The following is a 27284-nucleotide window of genomic DNA, read 5'->3' as shown; positions in this document are numbered from 1 at the left end:
CGAAATTCATGTGCTCGGGCGGGGGGGAGGTTCCCCAGCCTGACCTGTGCCCTCTCACAGTGCGGGAGCCCCATGATCTATCTTCCCAAAGAGATAGGTCCCGCCCATTCATCTGGGGATCCTCGATGGATTGCCCCAAAGAGGTAGGCTGGAGTCGGGGGTCCCGCCTCCGTGCCACTCAGAACCGCCGGGACTCCCGGCGTTGCCACACGGAGCCACCAGGACCTGCCTCCACGCAGAGCTGACTCCAAACCATGCACACAGTGTCAAGTCCTCGCCCACCCATGCGCACACCCGGCTTCCTGGTGATGGATTGTTACAGCGTGAGGGCATCACGGTGTGAGGGCGTGATGACCACATAGGCTTTTATATACATACGTATACATACATACATATATGTATGTGTGTGCGCGCGCGCATACACTAGAGGCCCGGTGCACGAAATTCATGTATGGGTAGGGTTCCTAGGCCTGGCCAGCAATTAGGGCCAATCAGGGCCTTCTGGCTGCTGACCAGGGCCTTCCTTCCCTGACTGCTGGCTGCCAGCCGAGGCGAGGCCTTTCTTCATTCCGCGCTGGCCCCTGGTCAGTGCATGTCATAGTGAGCAATCGAACTCCCGGTCTCTAGGTCAAACTCCTGAGTGGACACTTTGCATATTAGCCTTTTATATATATAGATACGCTTCCTACTTTTACCTTTATATTTTATAGTTGGTTGATGGATTGCTTTTACTAAATGTTTGCCTTTTTCTGTAAGAATTTTTCTTTCCTATATTTTCTTCATATTTTTTTATCTTTTCTACTTACAGAAGTACCTTTAACATTTCTGGTAATGCTGGTAAAGTAGTGAGCCCCTTTACCTTTATCTTCTCTAGGAAACTTTTTCTCTTTCCTATTCTAAATGATAGCCTTGCTGGGTGTGGTAATCTTGATTGTAGGTCTTTGCTTTTTTCATCACTTTGATTGTGCCAGTCCCTCTGGCCTGCTAAGTTTCTGTTGAGAAATCAGCTGATAGTCGTCTTATAGAAACTCCCTGGCATGTAACCAACTACTTTTCTCTTGCTACTTTCAAAGTTATTTCTTTGTTTTTAACCTTTGGTATTTTAATTATGACGTGTCTTGGTTTGGGCCTCTTTGGGTTCATCTTGTTTGGAACTCTTTGCACTTCCTGGACTTCTGCGTCTATTTCCTTCACCAGGTTAGGGAAGTTTTCTGTCATTAGTTTTTCAAATAGGTTTTTAATTTCTTGCTCTCTTTCTTATTCTGGCACCCCCATGATGAGAATGTTGGTACACGTGAAGTGGCCCCAGATTATAGCTTACAGGGAGACTAGCTGTGTGGAGAAGCAGCTATCTTAAGACAGTTTCACAGGGACCATGGATGGGAGACATGGTGGCAGTCACAAGGTGGTCAAAATAATTAGTCTCCAGTTGGATGGAATTTCTCTTGGGACACTGTCTCAGTTCTGGACGTCCTCTCTGATGGATGAGTGTCAATACTTTGGCCTTAGACAGTTTGGGTTGATGTGGAGCCAACTGTGGGTGCTGAGGTTGGTATGGAAGGTGGTGGTGGTGAGTTTACTAGCCATGTGCTGCCCTGATGTCCACTTGTTTGCCCCCTGTCATCTTACATCCTCATCTCATACCTCAATGATTGCATAGTATGCCAGTGGGTCTTACTTCAGTTCTGTTTTGCAGTTTTGTTCAAACCCTGCCTTTGTCCCATTCAGCCTGTAGTAATTCATTACGGTATAGTGGACCAAGTCGGACCAAGTATCCAGAGTCTTACGTGGTCTGGGTCCACCTTACTTCAGTCCCTGCTACCAGCATTCAGAGACCGAGGCCTCCAAGTCTGGTCCCTTACTCTCATCCACAAGTACCCATGTCAGACTTGGCTGTAACAATTGTGTGTACTTCTTGTCCCTCTTTGTCCAGATCTTACCCCTTCAAGACTCAGCTTAAGTCCTACTTCTTATATGAATACTCTCCCTTCTCTAACTTACATTTAGTGGTCTGTAGAAAGGTGTGCTTGGTTATAACCTGTGTCTCGTGTGTAACTGATCGGCCTGACTAATCATCCTGTGCTTTTCTGGAAGAAACATCTGCCTTAATTCTGCACCACATCACCCGTGGAAACACAAGGCAGGCCATCCTTCACTTAGGCCTGTGCCCCTGTCTCTCTTTCCTTCTCCAGGACCTCAGTCTTCTAATTGACTCTGCTTTCTCACCCATCTCTTTCCCTGTACTGGGTCATCCCATAGCAGTGAAATATATTTTTTAAAATAATGTTTTCATTTATTTCCTTTAGAAAGAGAGGAAGGGAGAGGGTGAGACGATAGAAACATCAGTGGTAGAGAAACAGTGACTAGCTGCCTCCTGCATGCCCCTACTGGGATGGAGCCCACAACCCAGGCATATAACCACCACACTGGGAATTGAACCAGCGACCTCTTGGGCATGGGATGATGTTCAGTCTATTAAGCCACATTGGCCAGCCCAGTGAAATATTCTTAACAACTCCCATCCTTAAAAACAATCAGCTAACCTTGCTCTACCCACATCCTTCCCTCACTTCTGACCCACTTTTCTGCTCCTTGTCAGAGCAAACTAACGGAGCTGTCCCCACTCCCACATCTTGCTTATCTTCAGTTTGCTCTTGTCCGTATTTCCTCCCTTCCTCTCCCCTGAAATGTTCTTCTTGAGGACATCAGGACCTCCGTGCTGTCAGATCCCAGTGGACACTCCGCCACCTGCTCCACCCTCAGCACTGTCTATAGTTAGCCACTTCATGGAACCTGTGCCTGGTGATCCTTCTACCTTACTAACCGCTCCTTCTTCGTCTCTTTAGCCACTTGCCTTTGTCTGTACACTCTGATTCTGCCACAGTGTCCAGTCCTGTCTCTAGTCTCATCTTTCTCTGCCCAGCCTGAATGCTGGGGAGCCTCAGAGTTCTTGTTCCTCAAAATATTGGGGCTTTCAACATTATGCATATGCTAATGACTCCCAGCGTCCTTCCCATTTCAGACTTGTGTATCCAACTGCTACTTAGTGTTTCCACGTGGATGCAGATGGGTATATTGTACTGAACTCTAAAAGTTCAAATGTATACATACACACACACTCACGTACATACATGTACACACCCACCCTCAGCCTCCCAGGCTCACCTCTTGTTCCTTCCTGCTCCTTAGTGGCCCAGTTGCTTAATCCAGACACATAGGCATCATCCTTAATTCTCCCTCTTTGCATGTTAACATCCAGTTTGTTGGCAAGTAACTTCTGTCATTTCTACTTCCAAAACAGTCCAGTCATGTCTCTGACTCCACTGCCCCCCTCCTGTCTCAGCCACCATGACGTCCCCCTGGAATACTGCTATAGCTTCCCAACCCATCCCTGCTATTCCTCTCATTCTGCAATGCAGTCTCCACCATGGAGCCAGACTGATCTTGGACAGGCTGGCTTCCTCTCTGTGCTTGGTCTCATCAAGGTTGTCTCACATCAGGGCCTTAGACACTTGTTCCTCTGTCTGGATCACTCAGGTAGCTGCTTCCATTTTGTCCATTACGTCTTTTCCAATGTCACCTCTTTCCTGACCATGGCATTAAAATTAGTTACTCCTTGTCATTTGTTTCATTTGTTGTCGCCCCTCTCCCATACACACTCACACACAGTCTCATCCTCTCTCACAGGTGAGTTACTAAAGGCTGGGACTTCTTTATTATTGCTCGCTGCTGAATCCAAGTTAGCACAATGTATGGGACTCAGTCCTCACCTACTTGCTAAATGAACAATGATGGTTTTTATTTCATCCTTTTCTCATGAGTCGTATGCACTCAGCACAGTGGAATGAAATATGTTTGTTTTTTCTGTCTAGGTCAAGTGCTTGGGATCTCCTTCTGAGTGAGTGAGCGCACACCTCTCATTGCTGACAGACGTGATGTTTTACCGGTTGCTATCGGTGGTCCAAAGACAAAGAACCAGCCGAGGATGGCAGAACTGGTCCTCAGCCAGAAGCGGTGCATCAGCGGCCGAGGCGCATTCTGTCGCCCTGCCTGCCCAGGCGCAGGTGGTCATCTGTGGCGGGGGAATCATGGGCACATCTGTGGCCTATCACCTGTCCAAGATGGGGTGGAAGGACATTGTCCTTTTGGAGCAGGGCAGGTAAGGATCCACTGGGCATGAATTCCCTCCTGCCCTCTCCTCCTCCTTTTGGTGATGCTGTCCCACCACCAGCTAATCAGTGTTGCTAGGAGCATGAGAAGAATCACAGGTGGAAATCCTGTACTGGGTTTTGTTTGTTGATGCCTAAAACTCATGTTTCCTGGTGTTGGAGAGCTGGCAGAGTTCAGCAAACCAAGTCTCTGAAGCATGTGTTTATTCACGTTCAGAGCACATCTTGCCATCTGTTCTCCTGCTTATACTAGTAGTCAGGCAGCAACACAAATCCTGGGGCCAAGAGGTCCCCCTAGGAGTCAGACTGAAATTGCCTGCATCCTGCTCTGTTTGTTTGTTTGTTTTTAACATATATATATATTTTATTGATTTCAGAGAGGAAAGGAGAGGGAGAGAGAAATAGAAATATCAGAGATGAGAGAGAATCATTGATTGGCTGCCTCCTGCATACCCCACACTGGGGATTGAGCCCACAACCTGGGCATGAGCCCTGACTGGGGATCGAACCATAATCTGGTTTATAGGTTGATGCTCAGCCACTGAGCCACGCAGGCCAGGCTGCTCTATTTGTTTTTGTTTTTCATTTAAGTAACTTATTATGAAAGAATTTAGGATTTACAGAAAAATTGAGTATATAGGACGGAGTTCCCATATAACTTACCCCCGACTTTCATTTGTTATTAACATCCTATATTAGTGATACCAACTCATTAATGAACCAACATTTATATGTTGTTATTAACTACTAGAGGCCCGGTGCATGAAATTTGTGCCCAGGAGGGGAGAGGTTGTCCTTCAGCCCAGCCTGCACCCTCTCCAATCTGGGACCCCTCGAGGAATATCCGACAGACAGTTGGACATCCCTCTCACAATCCAGGACTGCTGGCTCCAAACCGCTCGCCTGCCTGATTGTCCCTAACCGCTTCTGCCTGCCAGCCTGATCACGCCCTAACCACTCCCCTGCCAGCCTGATCGACACCTAACTGCTCCCCTGCTGGCCCAGTTGCCCCCAACTGCCCTCCCCTGGTCACCCCTAACTGCCCGCCCCTTCTGGCCTGGTCGCCCCCAATTGCCCTCTCCTACAGGCCTGGTCCCCCCCAACTGCCTTCCCCTGCAGGCCTGATCGCCCCCAACTGCCCTCCCCTACAGGCCTGGTCCCCCCCAACTGCCCTCCCCTGCAGGCCTGATCGCCCCCAACTGCCCTTCCTTGCAGGCCTGGTCCCTCCCAACTGCCCTTCCCTGCTGGCCTGGTCGCTCACAACTGCCCTCCCCTGCTGGCCATCTTGTTGCAGCCATCTTTGATCACATGGGGGTGGCCATCTTGTGTGTTAGAGTGATGGTCAATTTGCATATTACCTCTTTATTATATAGGATAGTTCATAGTTTTTTTGAATTCTTCATTTTACCCCTAGTGTTCTTTATCTGTTTCTGGCTTTTGTTGTTCTTTTGCCTACAACAAATTGGACATTTTAAAAAAGTTTATTGTTTTTTAAAAGGCAATACATTGACATAAGTCAGAATAGAAAATTATAGAAGAGTGTCCAGGGAAAGTAGCTCTCCCAATCCTGACCTCTGGCTTCAAGTTTCCCTCACTGGAGGCAAGTTAAGGTTCTGGTGAATCGGTCGAGATCCTCTCTCCACATAGGAACAGATCTGTGTTCTTCAGTATATATTGGTGTAAATGGGTGTTCATTTATTTATTCCCTGTTTTATACAAGCGGTAGCATTCCTTACCATGCTTTTCTCAATAGGATTGTTTCACATTTTGGGATAAAAGCTTTCTCATTCCTTTTTTATGGCTGTATAGTATCCCACCATGTAGGTGAACTCCAAAATGTGAAATCAGTGTCATGTCGATGGGCATGTACGTGTTTCCATCTTTTGATATGACAGAACAGTGCTGTGGTTGGGACTTGAACAGGCTGCATTCACAGGTATGAGTCCACCTAACAGCCTTTGGGATCCATCCTGCAGGCTGGCTGCTGGCTCTACGAGGTTCTGTGCGGGCATCATAAGCACTGCCAGGCACTTGAGCATCGAGCAGAAGATGGCAGACTATTCAAACAAACTGTACCAGCAGTTAGAGCAAGAAACGGGGATCCAAACAGGTAAGCAGGGGGTCTGCCATTTCCTGGGAACTGTGTGTGGTCCCACAAGAGTTGGCCTGGTGAGTGGTAATTCAGACCGGAGTTGTAGTTTGGGCTCTGCCACTAGTCAGAGTATTACCTTGGGCAAGTCATTTTGCTTTTGAGCCGACTTTGTTTTCCTATTTTTATTTTATTTTATTTTAAAAATGCTTTTATTGATTTCAGAGAGGAAGGGAGTGGGAGAGATAGAAACAGCAATGATGAGAGAGAATCATCAATGGGCTGCCTCCTACACGCCCCCTACTAGGGATTGAGTCCACAACCAGGGCATGTGCCCAGACCAGGAATTGAACTTGACCTCTTGGTTCATGGGTTAACTGATCAACCACTGAGCCATGATGGCCAGGCTTTGTTTCCCTATTTTTAAAAGGAGATTCAATCATCATTCCAGAACCTTTTCAGATGCTATAATTCTTGGGATATTAATTAAGGTTTTCCTGGGCCATTTCCTGTCTATTTCACTTGTTGAAGGGTAGTAAGTGGCAGCATTGGCTCCTTGAGGAGGAGGAGGAGGGAGAATTTAAGTTAGGTGCTTGGAAGTTAAGTCAGAGTTTGACCCATTGAAGTACACCAGTCGCTAGTAAGGATGTTCCTAACTCTACAGCATTCTCACGTTTCTCCTTACCTGTGTAATTGGGGGGGAAGGACGCAGGAGTGAGTAGGAACTGTCCCAGGAAGAGGAAGACCCATCTACACGATGGTCCATACGATCAAAGGCAGAAAGAATGGCCATCAGTTTGTTGTAAGGTGACGGATTAGCGGAAGCCCAGCCTGGAGCCTGCTCTGGTGGCTGATGAGACTGTGGTGAGCGCACTAATCGTCCTGAGTGGGTAGCGAGGCCCCGTGATGAAATTCCAGACACTTGCATATGTCAGGGTCGTTCTTTTGAAGACACTGCACAAAATGAATCAGAGCTCATTGGAGACTAATCCTGACAGAGGGTGGTAGCTTTGTCTTTTGCCAGCTGCAGTGGCTCTGCCATGTGATCAGTAGCGGACTCTTCAAACAATAGTCTAAGCACAGTGTGTGATTTACCTCGCCAGCCCTTTTAGAAATCATGTGACCACATTTTTATTAGGGAAAGGGAGATTTGAAATTTTGATCACAAGTAAGGGTTTGTAACATTTCCATTTTATATAGTTCATACTGTCATGAAGTAAACTGTAAACTGTAGAGGAAGACTGATTGTCTAGTAGATAGGATTTGATAGCTGTGGAGGGAGAGAGAGATGCCAGGAGAGGATCCAGAGGCCTGGAAGAAGAGGCTGTGTATTCTCGGGCACATGGCAGGGCCAGGACTGGGGGAGACAATATGCATCCTGGGGTGACCCTGCAGTCACAGCGCTGAGTGGGTGCCTCCTTACACGGTGTGCCCCTGGCACCTTGACCCCATGGTGTCATTGCACTTGGCCAGGCCTCCTGTTGAAGGGCAGGGCTCTCCAATGAACGTGGAAAAAGTGCTTCCTGCTGCCGCACAGTCTGGCTTTTACTAGGGAAGAGGCTGCTCCAGGCAGGACAGGTGGGGAGCAGTCCCTTTGGTTGGGTTTAATGATGGCAACAAGGTACTTGAGTCAGATATTAACTGGGTTTGGTCAGAATAAGGTCCACAAAATGGGCCCGTTCCATTGGGCCAGAGACTAGTGCATTGCCCGGCCTTGCATCCCCCAGGTGGTGGGATCCACAGGAATCATCGAGTTATAGGTTCTTTTCTGTAAAGTGAGGGAGCTTGGCTTGCTTTCTGGTTCACCATCTGGAACCCTTACAGGCCCGACTTCTCCTTGGTCCTGGTGGGCAGGGAGGAAGCCGGGTAAGCGAGAAGGGGATCAGCCTGTCTCACGCCTGTGGTCGTTCGCCAGTGGCGCAGGGAAAGGTGACAGGGCCCCGAGGAGGAGAGGCCTCCTGTCCCGCAGTTGTGCAGGTGCCTGCCGTGGTCACTTCACTCATGGACTGCTGTTGGGTCATGAAATAAGGATGAAGTGACATACGTGCACCTAGATTTAAGGGAAGATGTTATCTGCTTCTCCTCTGAAAACAGTCCATTTACTCGAGATGTTGGTTCACTACCTGCTAATCGGACTCAGCAGATGACCCCCAGTCCTCATCCCCGACTGTGATGTTAGTGTCGGCAGTGCTTCAATCTCAGTGTGACTTTTGTCAAGTGAATGAGAGAGGTAACGTAATAGCTTTTATAATCTTTGGAAAGTATTCCATATAGTCCTTGATCTTATAATCAGGATCATTCTTTTACAGCTAAAGAAACCTAGATTCAGGGAGTTGAGTTGTTTTTCTAAGTCTGTGATAATGCATTTATAAAAAAAAATTATTTAGTGGGTTAAAAGGAACATATATACAGTGGTACTCTGCTATATGTAATCTATGGTAGTGAGCAGAAAATGACTTTTGAACTCTGTCTGAAATTCAGGCTGTATTAGCCACAAGTCATTGGACTACTCTGGTAAACAGACTATATTTAAACACCAATCTCTGAAATTGCAGTTCTCCAAACTGAGACATTCTTGTCATGTCAGCGAAGGGTATATTTATATGATGATTTCTAAAGAAACTAAGAAAATAAGTTATTCTCACTAATAATTCCTTTGAAATGATAACTGATTCAACTCTTTCTTCATAGGAACTAAGAGACATGGCATTTTAGGGGACTTGTAATTGACTCAAATGTAATAAGGTGGTGTCTGCTATGTTGATTTCAAACAACAGAAAATGACTCTGGCTGCAGTGGGCACAAGGAGTTTGTGGAAGGCTGTTGGGTGCCTTTAGATTTGTCAGGAGGTTGCCAGAGGCAGCGTGGAGGCCAGGACATGGGTCCCCACAGCAGGCCGGGCCTCAGCTGGAACAGGAGCCGTCTGGCCTGGATGCTCTGCATCTGAGATGAGTGACCTCCAGCCATTCACCTACTTGCTCAAGGCTGAATATTCTAGGGCAGTGGTCGGCAAACCGCGGCTCGCGAGCCAAGCCGCGGTTTGCCGCTCTGTTGACTAATGAGTTTGCCGACCACTGTCACATACTACCCTTTACCTCTTTGCACACAATATGCCACAATTGCCTAATCCTCACAGCTTCCAACTACCTGGTAACATTTAGTTTAGTTCAGTGGTCAGCAAACTCATTAGTCAACAGAGCGGCAAACCGCGGTTCACGAGCCGCATGTGGCTCGCGAGCCGCAGTCTGCCAACCACTGTTCTAGGGGGTTACACGCCACCAAAACTCCGGGGAGAAAATCTAAACAGAGTGAAGACTATGAGCTGGGTTATCTCCACCCGCCCCCCAAGTGTTTTTTGCCGTGGCATCTTTAATTTTTACTTTATGAGTGATTTCATGTGCATTAAAATCTCATTTGATCTTTACAAAACTCTGAGCCAAGAATGTTTGGATGGTGGCAGGGCCGGGGCTCACCACAGGTCTTCTCACTTATAATTCCGGGGGCTTGCCTCTTTGCCACCCCACATTTGTCCTGGTTGGCCTCAGTCCGGCTGATTGTTTTACAGGTTACATACGGACAGGCTCCATCTTTCTGGCCCAGACTCAGGACCGGCTGATCTCCCTGAAGCGCATCAACTCCAGGCTGAAGTATGTGAGACTAGAAGCCTGTCCTGGCGTTACTGCCCCCTGCCCTCTGTCAGAGGCCAGTGATGTCATTGTCCCCTTGTGTTCCGTGGCAGTGTGATAGGCATCCCTTCTGAGATCATCTCCCCCAAGAAAGTGGCCGAACTGCACCCTCTGCTCAACGTGCATGACCTGGCGGGGGCCATGCACGTCCCCGAGGACGCGGTGGTGTCCTCTGCTGATGTGGCTCTCGCACTGGCAAGTGCTGCCTCCCAAAATGGTAAGCAGGCTGGGGACAAGGGAGGAAGAGGTTGTTGAAGAAATTGTCTCACAATAGGCAACGACACCAATTCAGCTACTGTGTTGTACACTGGTTCTTTTATTTTTTAATAAATTTTATTGATTTCAGAGAGGAAGGGAGAGGGAGAGAGAGATAGAAACATCAATGATGAGAGAGAATCATTGATCGCCTGCGTCCTGCATGCCCCACACTGGGGGCCGAGCCCACAACCCAGGCATGTGTCCTGACTGGGAATAGAACTAGGACCTCCTAGTTCAAAGTCGATGCTCAACCACTGAGCGACGCCAGCTGGGCTATACTGGCTCTTTTTGTTTTAATACACTACCTGTTACTATTTTTTCCTTGGGGCCACATTTTTCTCATTAAAGTCCTGAGGAACCCTGTTTTAGTGCTGACTTAGTACACTTCAGACTTAAAGAACTCCTTTCCCTCCTGATCTGAGAGGCTCCAAGGTTAGTACACTCCTTGGGGACTTAATCCACAGCTTGGATCATGTCCCGGGTTTGAGTGAATGAGGGGAGGACACCTCAGTGTCCATGGTGTTGTGCACTTTGAATGAACTGATTCATGATGTGGGTAGATAAGATGTAAGCTGTCCTATTTGAACTTTTCTCCCCTGCCCCTTTTATGATTCCTGGAATTGAAATGTGAACTCAAGTCCCTTATTAAATTTGCCTGCCATTTTTAACCTTGGGAAATCTCATTTACAGTCTCAAGGTGTGGTCCCTAGGAGTGTTTTGTTTTTTAAAATTAAAGCTTTGTCCTGGCCTTTTCAGTATTTCTTATGAGTTGAGAATCTGCTGCAGATGCCTTAATTGTGGACCATCTGAGGATCAAAGCCCAACTCTTTCTTTACCTTGAACAGGTGTTCAGATCTATGACCGGACAAGTGTTGTTCACGTGATGACCAAAAAAGGTGAAGTCACTGGTGTGGAGACAGATAAAGGACAGATCGAATGCCAGTATTTTGTCAACTGTGCTGGTCAGGTAAGTTAGCAACAATAGCGGGATCTCTGGTTTTCTTACTTACCTTTTATCTCCAGGACTTTTGGTGTAGAGACTTAAGATTATTTAGGGACAAAGTAAAGAGATGCAGGGATCACAATGAGAGGGAACTCGGGGCTCTTGTGCTCGAACTCAGAAACCTGCACTGCTCCCCTGTGGAGCTGCAGTGCCTCCTCCTCCTCCTCCCTGGTGAACTGGTGCTCCCTGTCCGGGCCCTGGAAGCACTTGCGCATTGACATAAATCCCTGGCACTGGACCTTCCTGTGGTGTTTTGTTTCATTCTACAACCTAGCAGGTAAAGTACTAGGCTGTACTATTGTGTCAGGAGCATAGATTCAGTTTCCAGATCACTAAGCTGCTTGTGCTTTGAAGACAAATTGGTCCTTTCTGTCCACTCTACAGTTTAAGGTGATCTAGGGATACTTCCTGTTCTGTATAGCTCATTTATGATGGTACTTGGGGTTTTTCTTGAAGCCAGGCATTTCGTTAGAAGGCCTCCTTTGCTCCCCATGAGCTCCTTTTACTATGGGGAAATCAGTCTTCTTTTGATCTAAAAGTTAGTTTTATTACTTAAAATGTCTAGTGTTGTTCCCCATCCAGATAATTAAACGAAAGCAGGCTGAATCTTGGCTTTCCACAGCTGACATTGTTGCAAGAGCACACACAGGCCACTTGAAATTAAACTCTTTTCAAGCGGCTGAACTTGCTCATTTGTCTTTCTGTTCCTCTTCCACCCACAAATCAATCTGTCCATTTGTAGTGGGCATACGAGCTGGGTCTGTCCAACGAGGAGCCGATTAGTATCCCGTTACATGCCTGCGAACACTTCTACCTCCTGACTCGCCCCTTGGAGACCCCTCTGCAGAGCAACACACCAAGTGAGGATCTGCACTTTGTTTTTAATCTTGTTTCCTTGCCACTGTTCTGTCCTCTGAAGGAAGACTCTATGCGAAGGACAGACTGTGTCCGAAAGAGCCTTTTCTTTTCTAGAGCATGTTACAGGGAGGTGGCCCAGTTCTGACTTTTCTTTAAGAACTCTTTATGAAAGGATGGCCAAACGGGCATTCTACTGAAGCAGTTTTTTCTGTAAGCTAATTGTACTCCCAGACAGAGGTCTAAGTTGACAATATTTGGAAGATAACCTGGAGTTTTTTACTTGAATGCTGTATCAGGGTATTCAGTGACCCCGAGTGCTGTGGAGAGGGCTGATTTCACTCCGAAGGTCTGAATCCCTGCAGTGGGCTCGGCAATGCCCCCTTTTCTTAGGTTTTATGTGGCACAGTGGCAATTATGTAGTTTGGTTGTGAGGACTAGTCAAAGCTTCTACGTAACTGATCGGGTAAAGGGTAATCAGAGAAAGTCTCCATTGTGAATCTGCGAGGGGAAACCTCCTGGATGGCCTAGAAAGGTATTTTAAAGCTGATGTGTTCATGAGATGCTGTTCCATTAACAAAGCCAACAGTGAGCAGGTGTTTCTGCTTTGCTTTTTTCTATCTATTTAGAAAACTGGCTTACATCTAACCCCTGCTCTTCTCTTCCACTCCCCACTCCTTTATTGTTTCTCTCCTCAGATATTGTGGACGCCGATGGCAGAATTTATATTCGCAACTGGCAGGGCGGCATCTTGTCTGGGGGCTTTGAAAAAACCCCGAAACCAATTTTCACTGAGGGCAAGAACCAGCTGGAGATTCACAACCTACAGGAAGACTGGGACCACTTTGGTGTGTGAACTGTATAATAATAAAAGCATAATATGATTATTAGACCGGACAGCCGAACAACCTTCTGGACGTCCTTCTGGATGAAGCCGCTATGGCAGGGGCCAAGGCAGAGGCGGTTAGGGGTGATCAGGCAGGCAGGAGAGTGGTTAGGGGCTATCAGGCAGGCAGGAGAGTAGTTAGGGGTGATCAGGCAGGCAGGCAAGTTATTTAGGGGTGATCAGGCAGGCAGGCCAGCAGTTAGGAGCCAGCAATCCCAGCAGTTGGACATCCCCCAAGGGGTCCCGTATTGCAAGAGGGTGCAGGCCAGGCTGAGGGACACCCCACCCCCATGCACGAATTTTATGCACTGGGCCTTTAGTAGTAATAATAATGCCCTGAACTTATCTAAAATGTTACATTTTTCAAAGCATTTTCAAGGACAGTATCTCACTTGATCTTTGTAACAGCCCCGTGTGGAGGTTTTGCTGGGTCTCAGGACAGTTACTTGGTAGCAGATTCAGGAGACTATTCTTGGTTAGTGGACTTTTAGCTTATTACTTACTCACCTAAAATTACTGCTGAAATTTATGCTAGGAGGAAACCTTTTCTTAGGATTTCATAGAAGATTAAAGACATTTTTAGAAAGCAGAATTATTTTGTTAATGTCTGTTACTCAATTTTAAAATACTTTTTATTTATTGAATAGTTAATATATTCACATGGTTCCACATATAAAAGATATGAAAAGGTCTATAATGAAGTTTCCTTCCTAGACATAATGGATTTTTTTAAAGTAAACTTTTTATGGTAGAAAATGTCAAACCCCATGTACCTACCAGCCAGCTCCACAGTCTGGTGTCATCTGTGACCACTGCCCCACTGGACTGCTCCCAGATGATGGACTCAATTTAAAACAGACTGAGCATCTGTCCTTGCAGCCATGCCAGCTTAGGGAACCTGCCCTTCATTGCATCTCCCTCGGGCGCCCCGTGAGAGCTTTAGCACTGAGCCCTTTGAGATCCTCATCTGTAACGTGTTTGCTCTTCCACAGCATCTTCTTTGTCGGTCTGCATGCCAAGCACCTCATAGGTGTGTTCCATAATTCCAGCAAGGGTCTGCTCTCTGGTAAACGGCCCCGCTGCTCTTCTTAGAAAACCTCTTCTAAGAGATTTTATGAAAGGAGAGGGAGGAGTTAGAAAGTATGAGGAGTTGGAAGTTTGAATTCCCTGAGCTGAGGACTCTGTTTGGCTATTTTTATTGCTCAGAGCCCCTGCTGAGCTCCCTCCTGCGTAGGATGCCAGACCTGGAGACGCTGGAGATTGTGAAGTTGGTCAATTGCCCCGAGACCTTCACGCCAGACATGAGGTGCATCATGGGCGAGTCTCCTTTGGTTAAGGGCTACTACGTCCTGGCAGGAATGAACTCCGCTGGCCTTTCGTTTGGTGGAGGAGCTGGAAGGTAAGTCTTTGTCACTCACACTCAGTTCACTGGGCTTTTTCTTTCTAGAATGACTTGTTAAATTTCAAATAATATATTTAATCTGGTATGTTATTATAGGAAGATACATGTAATTTTAAAGTCCTTTCAAAGTAATTACCATGGAAGGCTCTCCTGATGTTCCTGGAATGTGCAAAATGTTTTTGGAACCCCTATTTTGGAGTTAGTCACTAAGCCTGTGGGATGGATATACTTGTGTACTCTTTCAGCAGTAACAAATGTGGGTCCTTTGTATATTTAAATTTGGGAACATCCAAGTGTGGTGAGTGAGATAGATGATCATGCTGAGTATCGCTAGTTTTTATTTAATTGGTAATAATAAACATTTAACAAGCTGATCATGAAAGGACAGATATTCACTCTGTGAGGTAATCTAATTCATAACGGATGGCACAGACAGTAAAATGCTGGTTGCTAGGGGCTGGGGTAGGGAATGGAGAGTGATTGCTTAATAAAGAGTTTTAGTTTGGGAAGATGGAAGGTAGTGAAGGTTACACAATAATGTGAATGTCGGATGCCACTGAACTATACACTTGAAAGTGGTTAAGATGGTCAGCTTATGCTATGTGTATTCACAATTTAAAAACTTTTTAAAAAATTAATGAGGCCATTTTTCCTGAGTGACTTGTAGAATGGCTCTGAAAACAGTTATGGAAGTGGAGTTACAAAAAACCTTTGGAGCAGAGGAAATGTGTTCAGATAACTATAACCTCCTGTTTTACAGAGACTGTTTTTTTTACAGACAAAAATAAACACATGGATGTATAAATTAGAGTACATTTGTATACCTTTTAGTCTTATTTCTTCCTAGATGTGCCCTTGTCTTAAACACTTTCTGGGGAATCTTATCATTAGAGCTAAAATCCTCATGGTGGTCTTGTGAACGCAGGAGATGGATCCATGTTTGTTTCTTCCAAAAAGTTAAGGAAATTGCCCAGAATTGCTCATCCATTCTCTGACAAGACAGGATCCTTGATCATGTTGGTTCTTGATTCCTGGTACAGTGTTGTGAGTATCACATCTGAGGCCCAACTACTAGTGCCCCCCTCACCCCTCTCCCAACAGGTACCTCGCTGAGTGGATGGTGCATGGTTATCCCTCAGAAAACGTCTGGGAGCTGGACCTGAAGCGTTTTGGAGCCCTGCAGAGCAGCCGCACCTTTCTGCGCCACCGGGTCATGGAAGTCATGCGTAAGTGGAGCTTTATCCTGCTTGCAGGTGTCTTCTTTGGTGCCTGTTCTGTCATTCAGAGGGCAGGTTCTCCTCAGTTCTTCAGTAATTGCTTCAAGCTGAGCTCCTGATGTTTAACTCTTTCAGGCTTGTGTCGGGGACATGGTGTCCCTGTGATGTTAGTGGAACGTTTTCTCTCGCATCTTGTACCTGTTTACTTCACGGGGCAGGACAGTGCACTGACTTTCAGGTGGTAATTCCTGCCAGAGCTTCTAGTATGTCCCCAGCATTGCCTGCTTCCCACTATGTCTGGAAAGCCGATGTCACAGTGAGTGCTCCAGCTCCCCACTTGGTCTTTGGGATCACGATTTGCTTTCCAATGCAGCGAACTTGCCAACTTATTCTTAAAGCTTCAAGCTTCTCTGAGTGACTTCTGTCATTAACCCCTGATACTCTGGCAAGATAGAAAACCACTTCTCATGTGCATACAAAACATACGTCCTTGCTCTTTCTCCTTGTTTTTGCTTCCCTCCAACTTTGAAGGATCCAGATCTTCATTTTAACTTAACTAGGTACTCTTCCTTGTCTTGCATTTGTTTTCTAACTTTTATTTAGGAATTAAACCAAATCAGGTTGTAATTTCATTTTTCTTACACTGGGGAACTATTTTCAGACTTTGCCAAAATATGTCTAAACTAGAGGCCCGATCCATGCACCGGTGGGGTCCCTCGGCCTGGCCTGTGCCCTCTTGCAATCCAGGACCCCTCAGGGATGTCAGAGAGTCAATTTCGGGCTAATCCCTGCAGGCCAGGCCCAGGGATGTGCACTGGGCCTAGTATGCATATAAGATCTTCGGTTAATCTCTTCCTGCCCTCCCCTCTTCCCCCTTCCCTCTGAGATTCATCAATCTGTTCCATGTTTCCATGCCTATGCGTTGAGCGGCTGCCCCCTGGTGGTCATTGTGCGTCATAGCTACTGGCCAGTTGGCTGGTTGGCAGGTTGCTTAGGCTTTTAGATAGATAAATAGGTAGGTAGGTAGGTAGGTAGATAGGTAGGTAGGTAGGTAGTAGGTAGGTAGGTAGATATTTTGGGCATATTTATGCATTGGCTGTGATCACTATTCTTGATTAAGAGTGAACTGCTCACCCTGGCCAGTGTGGCTCAGTTGGTTGAGCATTGTCTCGTGCACCAGAAGGTTGCCAGTTTGATTAAGGGTCAGGACATATGCCTGCGTTGTGGGCTTGATCCCCAGTAGGGGGCGTGCAGGAGGCAGCTGATCAGTGTTTCTCTTTTACATTGATTTTTCTTTTGTGCTTTCTCTCTCCCTTTTCCCTCTATCTAAAATCATTAAAAACTTTTTTTTAAAGAATGAACTGCTGGTTCAGTAGCTGGTGGTTCCATTCATCGTGAGCATTTGGTGACCTTTAACACCTGTATGACCTGTGGCAGAGAACTCATATCTGGGGGAGATTTGGGACCTGGCAGCAGTATGTGTAATTGCTAAGCTTCCTTCTTTTTAGCAAATATTTTGGTTAAAATGTTGAACTATCATAAGTCCAGATTTCCCCATGCATAGTTACTTAGAACCTATGCAAATCATAACAGCTTGAATTTCTCCTTGATGACATGACATGTTAGATGGCATTTTCTGATTCTCATAAAATAGAAATTGTAGGCATGATAGAAAATGGGGAAAGTAGAACCTAAAATACCAGAGATGGACAAGTTGTCACAATATAAGAAAACCAGGATTTTAGTTTCCTGATTTCTAGTTTCCCAACCTCCCCCAGTACCCCCAAGGTACCTCCTGTGTGGAATGGTGTGAGGTCAGGTCTTCTCTTTGGAAGGGACTAGAGGTCACACTCTTTCTGGCTATTTTTACTCATTGCCGTTGCAGACTGGACATTAGGAGAACTGAATCCTGACCCTAACTTGGTATGTGAATAATGTCACTGGGACAATACTGTGCAAGCTGTCAAATGAGGTATGCTGTGACCTTTCACTTCAGAAGTGGGTTCAGCATTACAGAGGAAATGTCTGTAATGGGTCTGAGATCCCAATAGCACAGGCACTTAAAGAATCAAGTGCCATTTTTTCACACTTTGTAACCACCTGTGACCTTTGATACCTCCTTCATCTCTCGTACAGAGCTTAGCAAAGTTTAGATCTACTTACGGATTTGGAACCATAATTGCGAACAGGGATGTAGAGTTGTCAAGTGACTCACAGCTATATAACTATGAAGGGGTGACACCAGCTCTTTTTTTTTTTTTTTTTTAATATATTTTATTGATTTTTTACAGAGAGGAAGAGAGAGGGACAGAGAGTTAGAAACATCGATGAGAGAGAAACATCGATCAGCTGCCTCTTGCACACCCCCCACTGGGGATGTGCCCGCAACCAAGGTACATGCCCCTGACCGGAATCGAACCTGGGACCCTTGAGTCCGCAGGCCGACGCTCTATCCACTGAGCCAAACCGGTTTCGGCGACACCAGCTCTTACAATATTTTTCTTTCTCCTGGAACATGCCTGTTATACTGGATGCCATCTGGCAAGTTACGCTACATTAGCCTGGAAAGGATGCTCTTTTGAATGGGAGCAACTCCAGAGTCTAGTGGGTAGTGTGCACTCAGCTCACTGGCTTGGGCTTTCTTGGACTGTTCTCATCTTTTCTAGCTCTGCTGTACGATTTGAAGGTTCCTCGTTGGGACTTCCAGACAGGGAGGCAGTTACGCACATCCCCTCTCTATGACCGGCTGGACGCACAAGGAGCCAGGTGGATGGAAAAGCATGGATTCGAGAGGCCGAAGTACTTTGTGCCACCAGACAAGGGTAAAGAGGCACATTCTCACTTTTCACTTTTTTTTGCTTTTGAGAATTAATACAATGTATTTTTAAACATATATAGCTAGAATGTGTTCCTGGAAGAATAAATAATGAAACCTAACTATACAGGAGACTCCCCAATATAAATCTTCTCCTTTGGTTTTTCTGGTCCACAGACCTCCTGGCTTTGGAGCAGAGCAAGACTTTCTATAAGCCGGACTGGTTTGACATTGTGGAGTCTGAAGTCAAGTGCTGTAAGGAAGCCGTATGTGTCATTGACATGTCCTCTTTCACAAAGTTTGAAATAACAGTAAGTAATTGGAAACCAATATAACAGATTAGGAGACGGTGCCTCCTTTTTTCATCTGTCTCTTTAAAGCGGATTCTGTAAGAACTCTGGTATATTTTAATATCATATCTTTATTGCAACATTTTTCTGAAATTTTAGCTCTGTTTCTGGGTTTTAATCTGCTTAAGAGGCCCATTTATCATTAGAATCAACAGCTAGCTTTCTCTGGTGCTCCCTACAGTGATGTAAATCTGAAAATATTGTTGCAGTGAATTTTTGTAGCAAGTCACGTTGCTCATGAGGCTGTGTTACCAGCCAAATGTTCTTGTGCTTTCTCTGCTTTGTGTCTTAACTCTGCAGTCCACCGGAGATCAGGCATTAGAAATTCTGCAGTACCTCTTCTCCAATGACCTTGACGTGCCCGTGGGCCACATCGTGCATACCGGCATGCTCAATGAGGGCGGAGGATATGAAAATGACTGCAGCATAGCGCGCCTGAACAAGCGCAGGTGAGGTCAGCTGCCGCGCTGGCTCCCTCCAGCACTGGTCCCCGGGTACTGTGACAGAGCAGAGCACCCAGCTCCCCCAGGAACCCTGAATCACACCAAGGACTGAAACACCTCACTACCTCATGGCCAGTCCATTAGCAGTCCAGTACAAAAAAAAAAAAAATCACCAGAAAGAAAAAAAAAAATTCATCAGATTATGCAAAACTCGATGTGGAAAATTAGTTACTCTACTGGGGAAAGACATCTTATCTTGTATTAGTAGGTCTGTATAGTGACAGAAGTCAGTCTTCCGCTTGTCCTTACATAGTGTGTCCTCAAGTTCCATGCTCCTGGCCCTCTGAAGGCTAAGAGCTCATTGGCCAGTATTCTACCCAGTGCTTTGACACTAGCTCAGAACTTGATTGCTTCCCAATCCTCTTCTCTGCTGCCTGGTTTTGATTGCTTGTGGGTCTCACTTTCAGTTTCTTCATGATTTCTCCGACCGACCAGCAGGTCCACTGTTGGGCCTGGCTTAAGAAGCACATGCCGCTGGACAGCGACCTGCTCCTGGAGGACGTCACCTGGAAATACACGGGTACTTCTCTCCGGGTCCCCGGGCAGCGGACCCAGATTTGTCAGAATTAGAAGCGTGGGAGAGGCTCGCTGGTTATAGAAAATTGGTCTCTGATACTTCCTGAGTTTTTTAAGGGAAATGTGGAATGAATTCTTCAATTACTGTTTTGTTCACTGCTATGTCCCCTGCAGCCAGCATGTTAGGAGTGTGAATATTTGTTGAGTGAGTGAATAAATAATTTTTGTTTTCTAGAGTAAGTAATTTTAAAGCATTTTTATATTTATTATCTAAGTATTATTTTCCTCAAAATTTTTCCTTAGCTTTTTTTTAATGAGTGAGTAATTTTTTAAAATATGTTTTTATTGATTTCAGAGTGAGGGAGATGGGGAGAGAGAATCTTCGATTGGCTGCCTCTTGCATGCCCCCTACTGGGCATTGAGCCCGAAACCCAGGCATGTGCCCTGACTGGGAATTGAACCCTGACTTCCTGGTTCATAGGTCGACGCTCAACCACGGAGCCACACCGACTGGGCAATGAGTGAATAATTGTTAAGGATGACTTAAATTTCCTGACTGTTTCAGTGGTTCAGTCGGGGGAGCATCCCTCCTCTAATGCCATCCCACCCCCATTCTAGGTGTAACTCCTCCCTCCCCCTACTCAACCTACTCCTGCCCTTCGTTCCAGCAGGCCCTCATTCTCAATTCATTGTAGCAGCAAATATTACAAACTCTTGCTACCACATTGGCAAACTACAGAATCTTGTTGAACCAGAGTTGTTTTATGGCTGAATGAAGATAAAGTGTACTTAGCACAGGCTGCTGTCACAAACTGACAGATCCAGAGTGATTGGGCAGCTCTCCTCCTGGTCCTGATTTGGGATTGGGGCTTTTCCCAACACATAGCCACACTGGGAAGATGAGGGGAATGGGAAGTATGCAGGAGAGTGTGTCCAGTCCTAGAAGTGGGCTCCTGTCCCATTGGCCAGGACTTGGTCTCATGGTCCCATCTGACTGCAAAGGAGTCTATGGAATGTTGCCTTCCTGTGTCCCTAGGAAGAGGAAACACTCTAGTTGGTTCTTATGCCAGCAGTCAGTAGCTGCATTTAGCAGGCCTGTCGGGAGAGGTGTCTGTCAGAATCAGGTGCACCTTGGACCGCCTAATCAAAGGGATGCTCTTGTGGTCTTGCCACCCCGGCCTGGTCATAGGTGAGCAAGTCCACAGCAGACCTTTCCCACCGGCTCAGCTGTTTACCTGGAGCGGTCAGACATCGCTTGTTCTTTTCTCGTTAGCCCTCAATCTGATTGGTCCTCGAGCTGTGGATGTGCTGTCCGAGTTGTCCTATGCCCCGATAACTCCAGACCACTTCCCAAGCCTCTTTTGCAAGGTGGGTACCAGTAAGGTTCTAGTTCTTGAATGGGCAGGTAATATCTTTTTAAGAGATGGCAATTGCATGTTCTTACTAAGTCAACAAAATGTGTTGACTTATTAATAAAATGACAGAATAAATTCATTTATTTTTCACCCTTCAAGGTCTCCTTATTTAATAAGCATTAGGATATATTTGAAGTGGATTTAACTTCTCTGAATATCAGTTCTATATACTTATTGATTTCTATAACAGCAGATTCTACGTTACAGGGTTATAAAACGCCGGTCAGGGTCGGGTCCCTTCTCTCCAGCAGCTCTTCTCTCCCACGCCCAGAGGCAGAGCAGCTTCTGTGTATGTGGCATCTTCCAGTAACAGTGGTGTAGGTGAATTCCTAAACAACTTACGTAAGATTCTTTCTTATACTTGGCAACTATAGCTGAGTGAAACAAGTTGTAACTGAACAAAAAAGAAATAACTGCGTCCTCTCGAAGTGGTTGATTTGCGGTCCAAATGGGAAATGTTTTTGTCAACCTGTAAAAAGCAGCTTGGGGACAGTTATTGAAGGAGGCTCTTTGATGTCCAAACCAAAATTGGGATCCACCTACTAATTGATTTTAGTTTTCCTTTTCCTCTCTGGCAGAGTGAAAGCCACAGAAAACTCACTGTTAGCCATTACTAACTCCTTCAGTGTCTTTGCCTTTTTTTTAAATTTTTATTGATTTCAGAGAGGAAGGGAGAGGGAGATAGAAACATCAATGATGAGAATCACTGATCAGCTGCCTTCTGCATGCCCCCCACTGGGGATTGAGCCAGCAACCCTGCATGTGCCCTCGACCGGAATCAAACCCAGGACCCATCAGTCCACAGGCTGATGCTCTACACACTGAGCCAAACTGGCTAGGGTTGTCTTTGCTTCTTGACGAGTGATCCATCCGTGTGTGCCTGCAGAGCACCATGTGATGCCGGACTTCCTAGGGAATGTTTGCTTTAGTGCCACCAGGGACTTAGCACTTTCCTTCGCAGGAACAGGAATTGAGACAGAGGTAACGGAGCTGCTGTGAACACGTTTTGAACATCAGACCCCAGGATAGCAGGTGAACCGTGTTCTCTGGGCACCAGACATCATCTTTTGTGGGCAGGTGCCTAGGACTGTCTGCCGAGTGCCCTGGAGGAGACTCCTGGTCTTCATTGCTCCCTATGCACCTAAAACAAATCTTTAGCAGGACTTTGCAAAAAGGCTATTTCCTGTTTGTCAAAGACTTTGCCTCCATTTCCCATCAGCAGCTTGGTTAGCACTCCTGATATGATATTCAAAGAAAAGATATTGTAAAGGCTTTGTTCCATTCCTAATGACCTGGAGACCTGAAAACAGATCATTTTGAGGATGAAATTCTTTCATTCACATGTCTCTTTTAGGGTCAAGGGGTGCACAGCTAAGGAGAGGGGTTTGCCTCAGGCACCCATCCTCTTCCCTTGGAGTTTTGACGCTATCTCCCTTTGTTTCCACAGGAGATGAGTGTGGGCTATGCCAATGGGATCCGGGTGATGAGCATGACTCACACGGGAGAGCCAGGCTTCATGCTTTACATCCCCATAGAGGTGAGAAGCAAGGAAGGTGTGCTGGTGTCCCACACCTGCTGAGCACTGGCAGGGTTAGAGCCTGTTGTATCTGGGTAATTGAATAGGCTGCATTAAAGACATTTTAGCATGTTTAACTAAGGTATTTACTTTTTTAAAAAATAGATATGTTCACATGGTTTTAAAAAAAAAACAAAAAATTCAGTTCCATTTGACCAGTTTCTACTAACTATGTGATCTTAAGTTTTTTGTCATGTCAGAAATTTTTGTGAATATGGAAGCTCAAAGACATATTTTAACCCTTTTAGACCAACAGAAGCATACTGTTGTTCTTTTTTTTTTTTTAATATACCGTATGTATTTTTTATTGATTTCAGAGAGAAAGGGAGAGAGTTAGAAACATCATTGATGAGAGAGAATCATCGATCGGCTGCCTCCTGCATGCCCCACATTGGGGATCCAGCCCACAACCCGGGCATGTGCCCTGACCGGGAATCGAACTGTGACCTCCTGGTTCATAGGTCGATGCTCAACCACTGAGGCACGCCAGCTGGGCATTCATTTTGTTTTTCTTAACAGTTTATCATAGAGATCTTTTTCCTATGAGTACTTAAAGAGAAAGAGCTTCCTCTTTCTTTTTTCCTTTCTTTTTTCATAGTGGCATATTATTCCATCATATAGTTGAGTCATAATTTATTTAACCAGCCTGGTACTAATAGACATTTATGGTGTTTCTAGTCCTTTTACTATTATAAAAATTTGGCAGTGTACAAGAGTGTGCCAACACATGGAGGTGTCAAACTTTAGGCTGATAGGTGCAAAACAGTTGGTCAGTGCAGCTTTAGTTTTCTTGTGTGTGTGTGTGAGACTGAGCAACTTTTCAAAACCATCTCTAAGTAAAAGCCCACCCACCTGCAGGGCCTGCACAGGTCTCCCTGCCCATTTTCCACTCGTTCCCTTCTGATCTTATGCAACATGTCTTCTCTACCTCCCTCTCTCCCTCCCTGCTGGTCTCTGAACATGCCAGCTTGCTCCTGCCTCGGGGCTTTGACATTTGCTGTTCTCCTTCCCTTGGCGCCCCTTCTATCAGACAGATACTCCCAACATCTTAGCCACACCCCCTTCAGGTCAGATTCACACGTCACCTTCTTGGTGAGACCTTATTTAAAGTTGCAATCCCAAGCTGCTGGCATGGCTCAATGGTTGAGTGTCGACCTATGAACCAGGAGGTCACAGTTCAATTCCCAGTAGGTACGTTCCCGGGTCATGGGCTCGATCCCCACTGTGGGTGTGCAGGAGGCAGTCAGCGATTCTCTCTCATGACTGATGTTTCTCTCTCCCTTCCTCTCTAAAATCAGTAAAAATAAAGAAGTTGCAACCCCACCCTCAACCCCAGTTCTCCCTATCCACCTTTCCTGATTTATTTTTCTCCATAATATCATTGGATTACCTGTTTAAATGTAAGTTTCCTGAGGGCAGGCATATTTGTCTTTTAAGTTTTATATTCTCAGCACTTTAGAGAGATACTTGGCATATAGTGAATGCTTAGTACATGCTGTATGAGTAAATGTTCTGGTCCTATCCTTTATCCATTTTTGTATTGAATTATTGGTACTTTTTACCAGTTTCTAGGCATTCTCTGAATCAAACAGTCCTTGCTGTAGAGCTGTAAGATTTTTTTTGCCAATTTGCCATTTGTCTTTTGACTTGTGTTTTTGCATGTAGAAGGATTTTTTTAAATTTACGTTTTATTATGGAAAATGTTTCATATATTGCAGAAATTCTATTTTTATATAGTTGAATTGATCAGTCTTTGTGGAAGGGGCTTCCCCACTCCCGGGCTATAGAGTTTTTCCATTTTTCTTTTAGTGCCTTTATACTTTGTGTTAGTTGCAGTTTACGGGGTTGTGGTTTCTTTTATATATTTAAATGCTCATCCCCTCACAGTGTCTCTTGGTGCACTTTATGAGATACAGCTCAAACTATTTTTGTTCCACCTGGAAAACCAATTGATTTGAGATTCTACCTTTGACAGAGACTAAGTGCATTTGGGTTTATTTCTGGACTCTTACTCTGTTCTGTCGGTCTATTCAGATCCAGGATCAGTTTTAATTATTCATTATTATGTATTTTAATGTCTGTAAGTACTTATCCTCTCTCATAGCTTAGAAAACTCTGGAAAAGAAAAACAATTCCTGTTTCCTTATTTTCCCTTGTGAACTTTATAGTCATGTAGTTAAAACACCACCCTATGGTTTGGATCGTGTTACATGAATTGGCATTTATTTTATTTTTCAGAGACAAAGAGAAACATTGATTTGTTGTTCCACTTATTTATGCAGTCATTGGTTGATTCTTTTTTTAAAATATATTTTTTATTGTTGATAGTATTACATTGTCTCCCATCCCCCCCACCACCTCCCCCTCTCAGCCCCTACCCTCCCCCTAGGTCTCCACCACCCATTGGTTGATTCTTGTATGTGCCCTGACCAGGGATGGAACCCACAACCCTAGTGTATTGGGATGATGCTCTAACCAACTGAACTACCCGGCCAGGGCTGATAATTGACATTTCTTATGTGTTGAATCTTACAAAGTATGCTTTTTATTTTTTATTCGTTTTTTGTTTGGTTTTTGTAATCTTCAAAGGTATTTGACATTTTCTTCATGTAGATGTTGTACATTTCTCAAGTTTATTTGGATAATATTTTTTTGTTGCTATGACTGGGAAGAGTATCTAAGTGATTATGATTTATGAAAGCTGTTTTTCCTGTATATTGATTCTTTAACCTAACTCCTTACTAAATTATTGTTTACAGTTGTTTTCAGTTGATTCTCTGGAATGTCAAAGGCTCAATCTTAACATATAAAGGTAGTAAGTTTTTCTTCTTAACAATTTTTTAAATATATTTTTATTGATTTCAGAGAGGAAGGGAAAGGGAGAGAGAGAGAGATAGAAACATCAGTGATGAGAGAGAATCATGACTTGGTTGCCTCCTGGATGCCCTCTACTGGGGATCGAGCCCACAACCCTGGCACATGCCCTTGACTGGAATCGAACCCAGGACCCTTCAATCCACAGGCCGACGCTTTATCCACTGAGCCAAACCAGAAAGGGCTTCTTAACAGTTTTTATTCCTACAATTTCTTTCCCTGCTCCATTGTGACAGGTAGCAGTGATTATAGGCATCCTTGTCCTGTTCTTAACATCAGTCATATTACTCGTTAGGTTTTCTCAATTATTAAGAGAAACACAAAATTATCTGCCCATGAAATTTCATCTGCTTTTCCATGTTTAGAAGTATTATAAAAATATTAAGATGAGAGTACTATTCACTATTTAAGAAGAGATACAAATGTAGCTGATAGGTTTTGCCTATATGGACAGGGATTGATTCTGAAGTGTCATCAGGTCATTCAGGTGTTACCACCTGGGTGCACATGTCATTGATTGGCCAAGCCCCATCAGGAGGGGGAGGCTCTGCAGTAGTGCAATTTAAAGAGCAACACACATTGCCAGGACAAATAATATAACACCAGCAGCTTCATGACTCAGAGGCCCTGGTGTCTGCCTTCTGATTTTCCTGGACTGGTCCCACTCTGGTGGTTTCCCCAGCATTTAGTGAGGAAATGGGTCAATGATGGGAGACCCACTTTTCCCTTTGCTCTTCTCAACTAGCCCACGACTGGTCACCTGCTTTAGACCTTTCCTGCTTAGTCATCCTCTTAACTCCAGTACAGAGTATTCAGTTTGAGGCTGTAAAGCACCAAGCCGACCAGATACTGGCTCTTTATCCTCCTTTCCCTGCCAGTCTCTGTTGGTCTCCTCTCCCTGCTTTGCTAATTCAGGTGTTTCACTCACACATTTCACAGGCTGTGTTCTCCTTTCCCACAGGCTGTTCAGCTGCAGTAGTGCAATTTAAAGAGCAACACACATTGCCAGGACAAAGAATATAACACCAGTGAAGCTGATATTTTTTGTTTTCAAGTTTTATTGAGATTCTAGAGGCCCGGTGAACTGATTCGTGTACCAGTGAGGTTCCTCAGCCTGGCCTGCGCCCTCTTGCAATCCAGGACCCCTCAGGGGATGGTGGACTGCCAGTTTCAGCCTGATCCCTGCAGGCCAGGCTGAGGGACCCCATCGGTGCACGGATCCGTGCACCAGGCCTCTAGTATGCATATAAAGCTTTGGTTAATCTCTTCCTGTCCTCTCCCTTTCCCCCTTCCCTCTGAGATTCATCAGTCTGTTCCATGTTTCCATGCCTGTGCATTGAGTGTCTGCCCCCTGGTGGTCAGTGTGCGTCATCATGAATGGTTGAACGGTCACTTAGGCTTTTATATATATAGATAGATTACTGGCATACATCACTGTATAAGTTTAAGGTGTACAGTGTAATGGATTGATTTACACATATTATGAAGTTATTGCCATAAACTTATAGATACATCATTTTTTTTAATCCTCACTCGAGAATATTTTCCATTGATTTTTAGAGAGAGTGAAAGAGAGAGGGAAAGACAGAGAGAAATATCAATGTGAGAGAAACACATTGATTGGTTGCTTCCACACAACCCGACCAGGGCCTAGGCCAGAGAGAAGCCTG

General features: G+C 45.2%; 2 protein-coding genes across 3 annotated transcripts in view; both read left to right on the top strand.

Annotated features, from left to right (window-relative positions):
- ZFP1 (ZFP1 zinc finger protein) overlaps positions 1-27284 on the top strand; it is an 837904-nt gene that overhangs the window by 214303 nt on the left and 596317 nt on the right. The gene's annotated exons all lie outside the window — the stretch shown is intronic.
- PDPR (pyruvate dehydrogenase phosphatase regulatory subunit) overlaps positions 1-27284 on the top strand; it is a 39417-nt gene that overhangs the window by 8662 nt on the left and 3471 nt on the right. The window contains exons 2-16 of one of the 2 annotated variants that reach the window (XM_054710129.1): positions 3873-4159; positions 6146-6279; positions 9824-9905; positions 9998-10161; positions 11048-11169; positions 11948-12065; positions 12759-12908; positions 14153-14345; positions 15450-15574; positions 18232-18387; positions 18558-18691; positions 19031-19179; positions 19641-19753; positions 21023-21117; positions 22612-22701. In XM_054710129.1, coding sequence (XP_054566104.1) covers positions 3936-4159; positions 6146-6279; positions 9824-9905; positions 9998-10161; positions 11048-11169; positions 11948-12065; positions 12759-12908; positions 14153-14345; positions 15450-15574; positions 18232-18387; positions 18558-18691; positions 19031-19179; positions 19641-19753; positions 21023-21117; positions 22612-22701 — 2049 coding nt within the window. In that variant the 5' untranslated portion in view covers positions 3873-3935. Of the gene's footprint in view, positions 1-3872; positions 4160-6145; positions 6280-8379; positions 8489-9823; positions 9906-9997; positions 10162-11047; positions 11170-11947; positions 12066-12758; positions 12909-14152; positions 14346-15449; positions 15575-18231; positions 18388-18557; positions 18692-19030; positions 19180-19640; positions 19754-21022; positions 21118-22611; positions 22702-27284 lie in introns of those variants that run through there. The other variant, XM_054710130.1, reaches the window with a different exon arrangement.

Source organism: Eptesicus fuscus, chromosome 21 (assembly GCF_027574615.1).
Source record: "Eptesicus fuscus isolate TK198812 chromosome 21, DD_ASM_mEF_20220401, whole genome shotgun sequence".
NCBI lineage: Eukaryota > Metazoa > Chordata > Mammalia > Chiroptera > Vespertilionidae > Eptesicus > Eptesicus fuscus.
The sequence above is the reverse complement of the archived record's forward strand: the minus strand, read 5'-3'. Positions and strand labels throughout refer to the sequence as shown.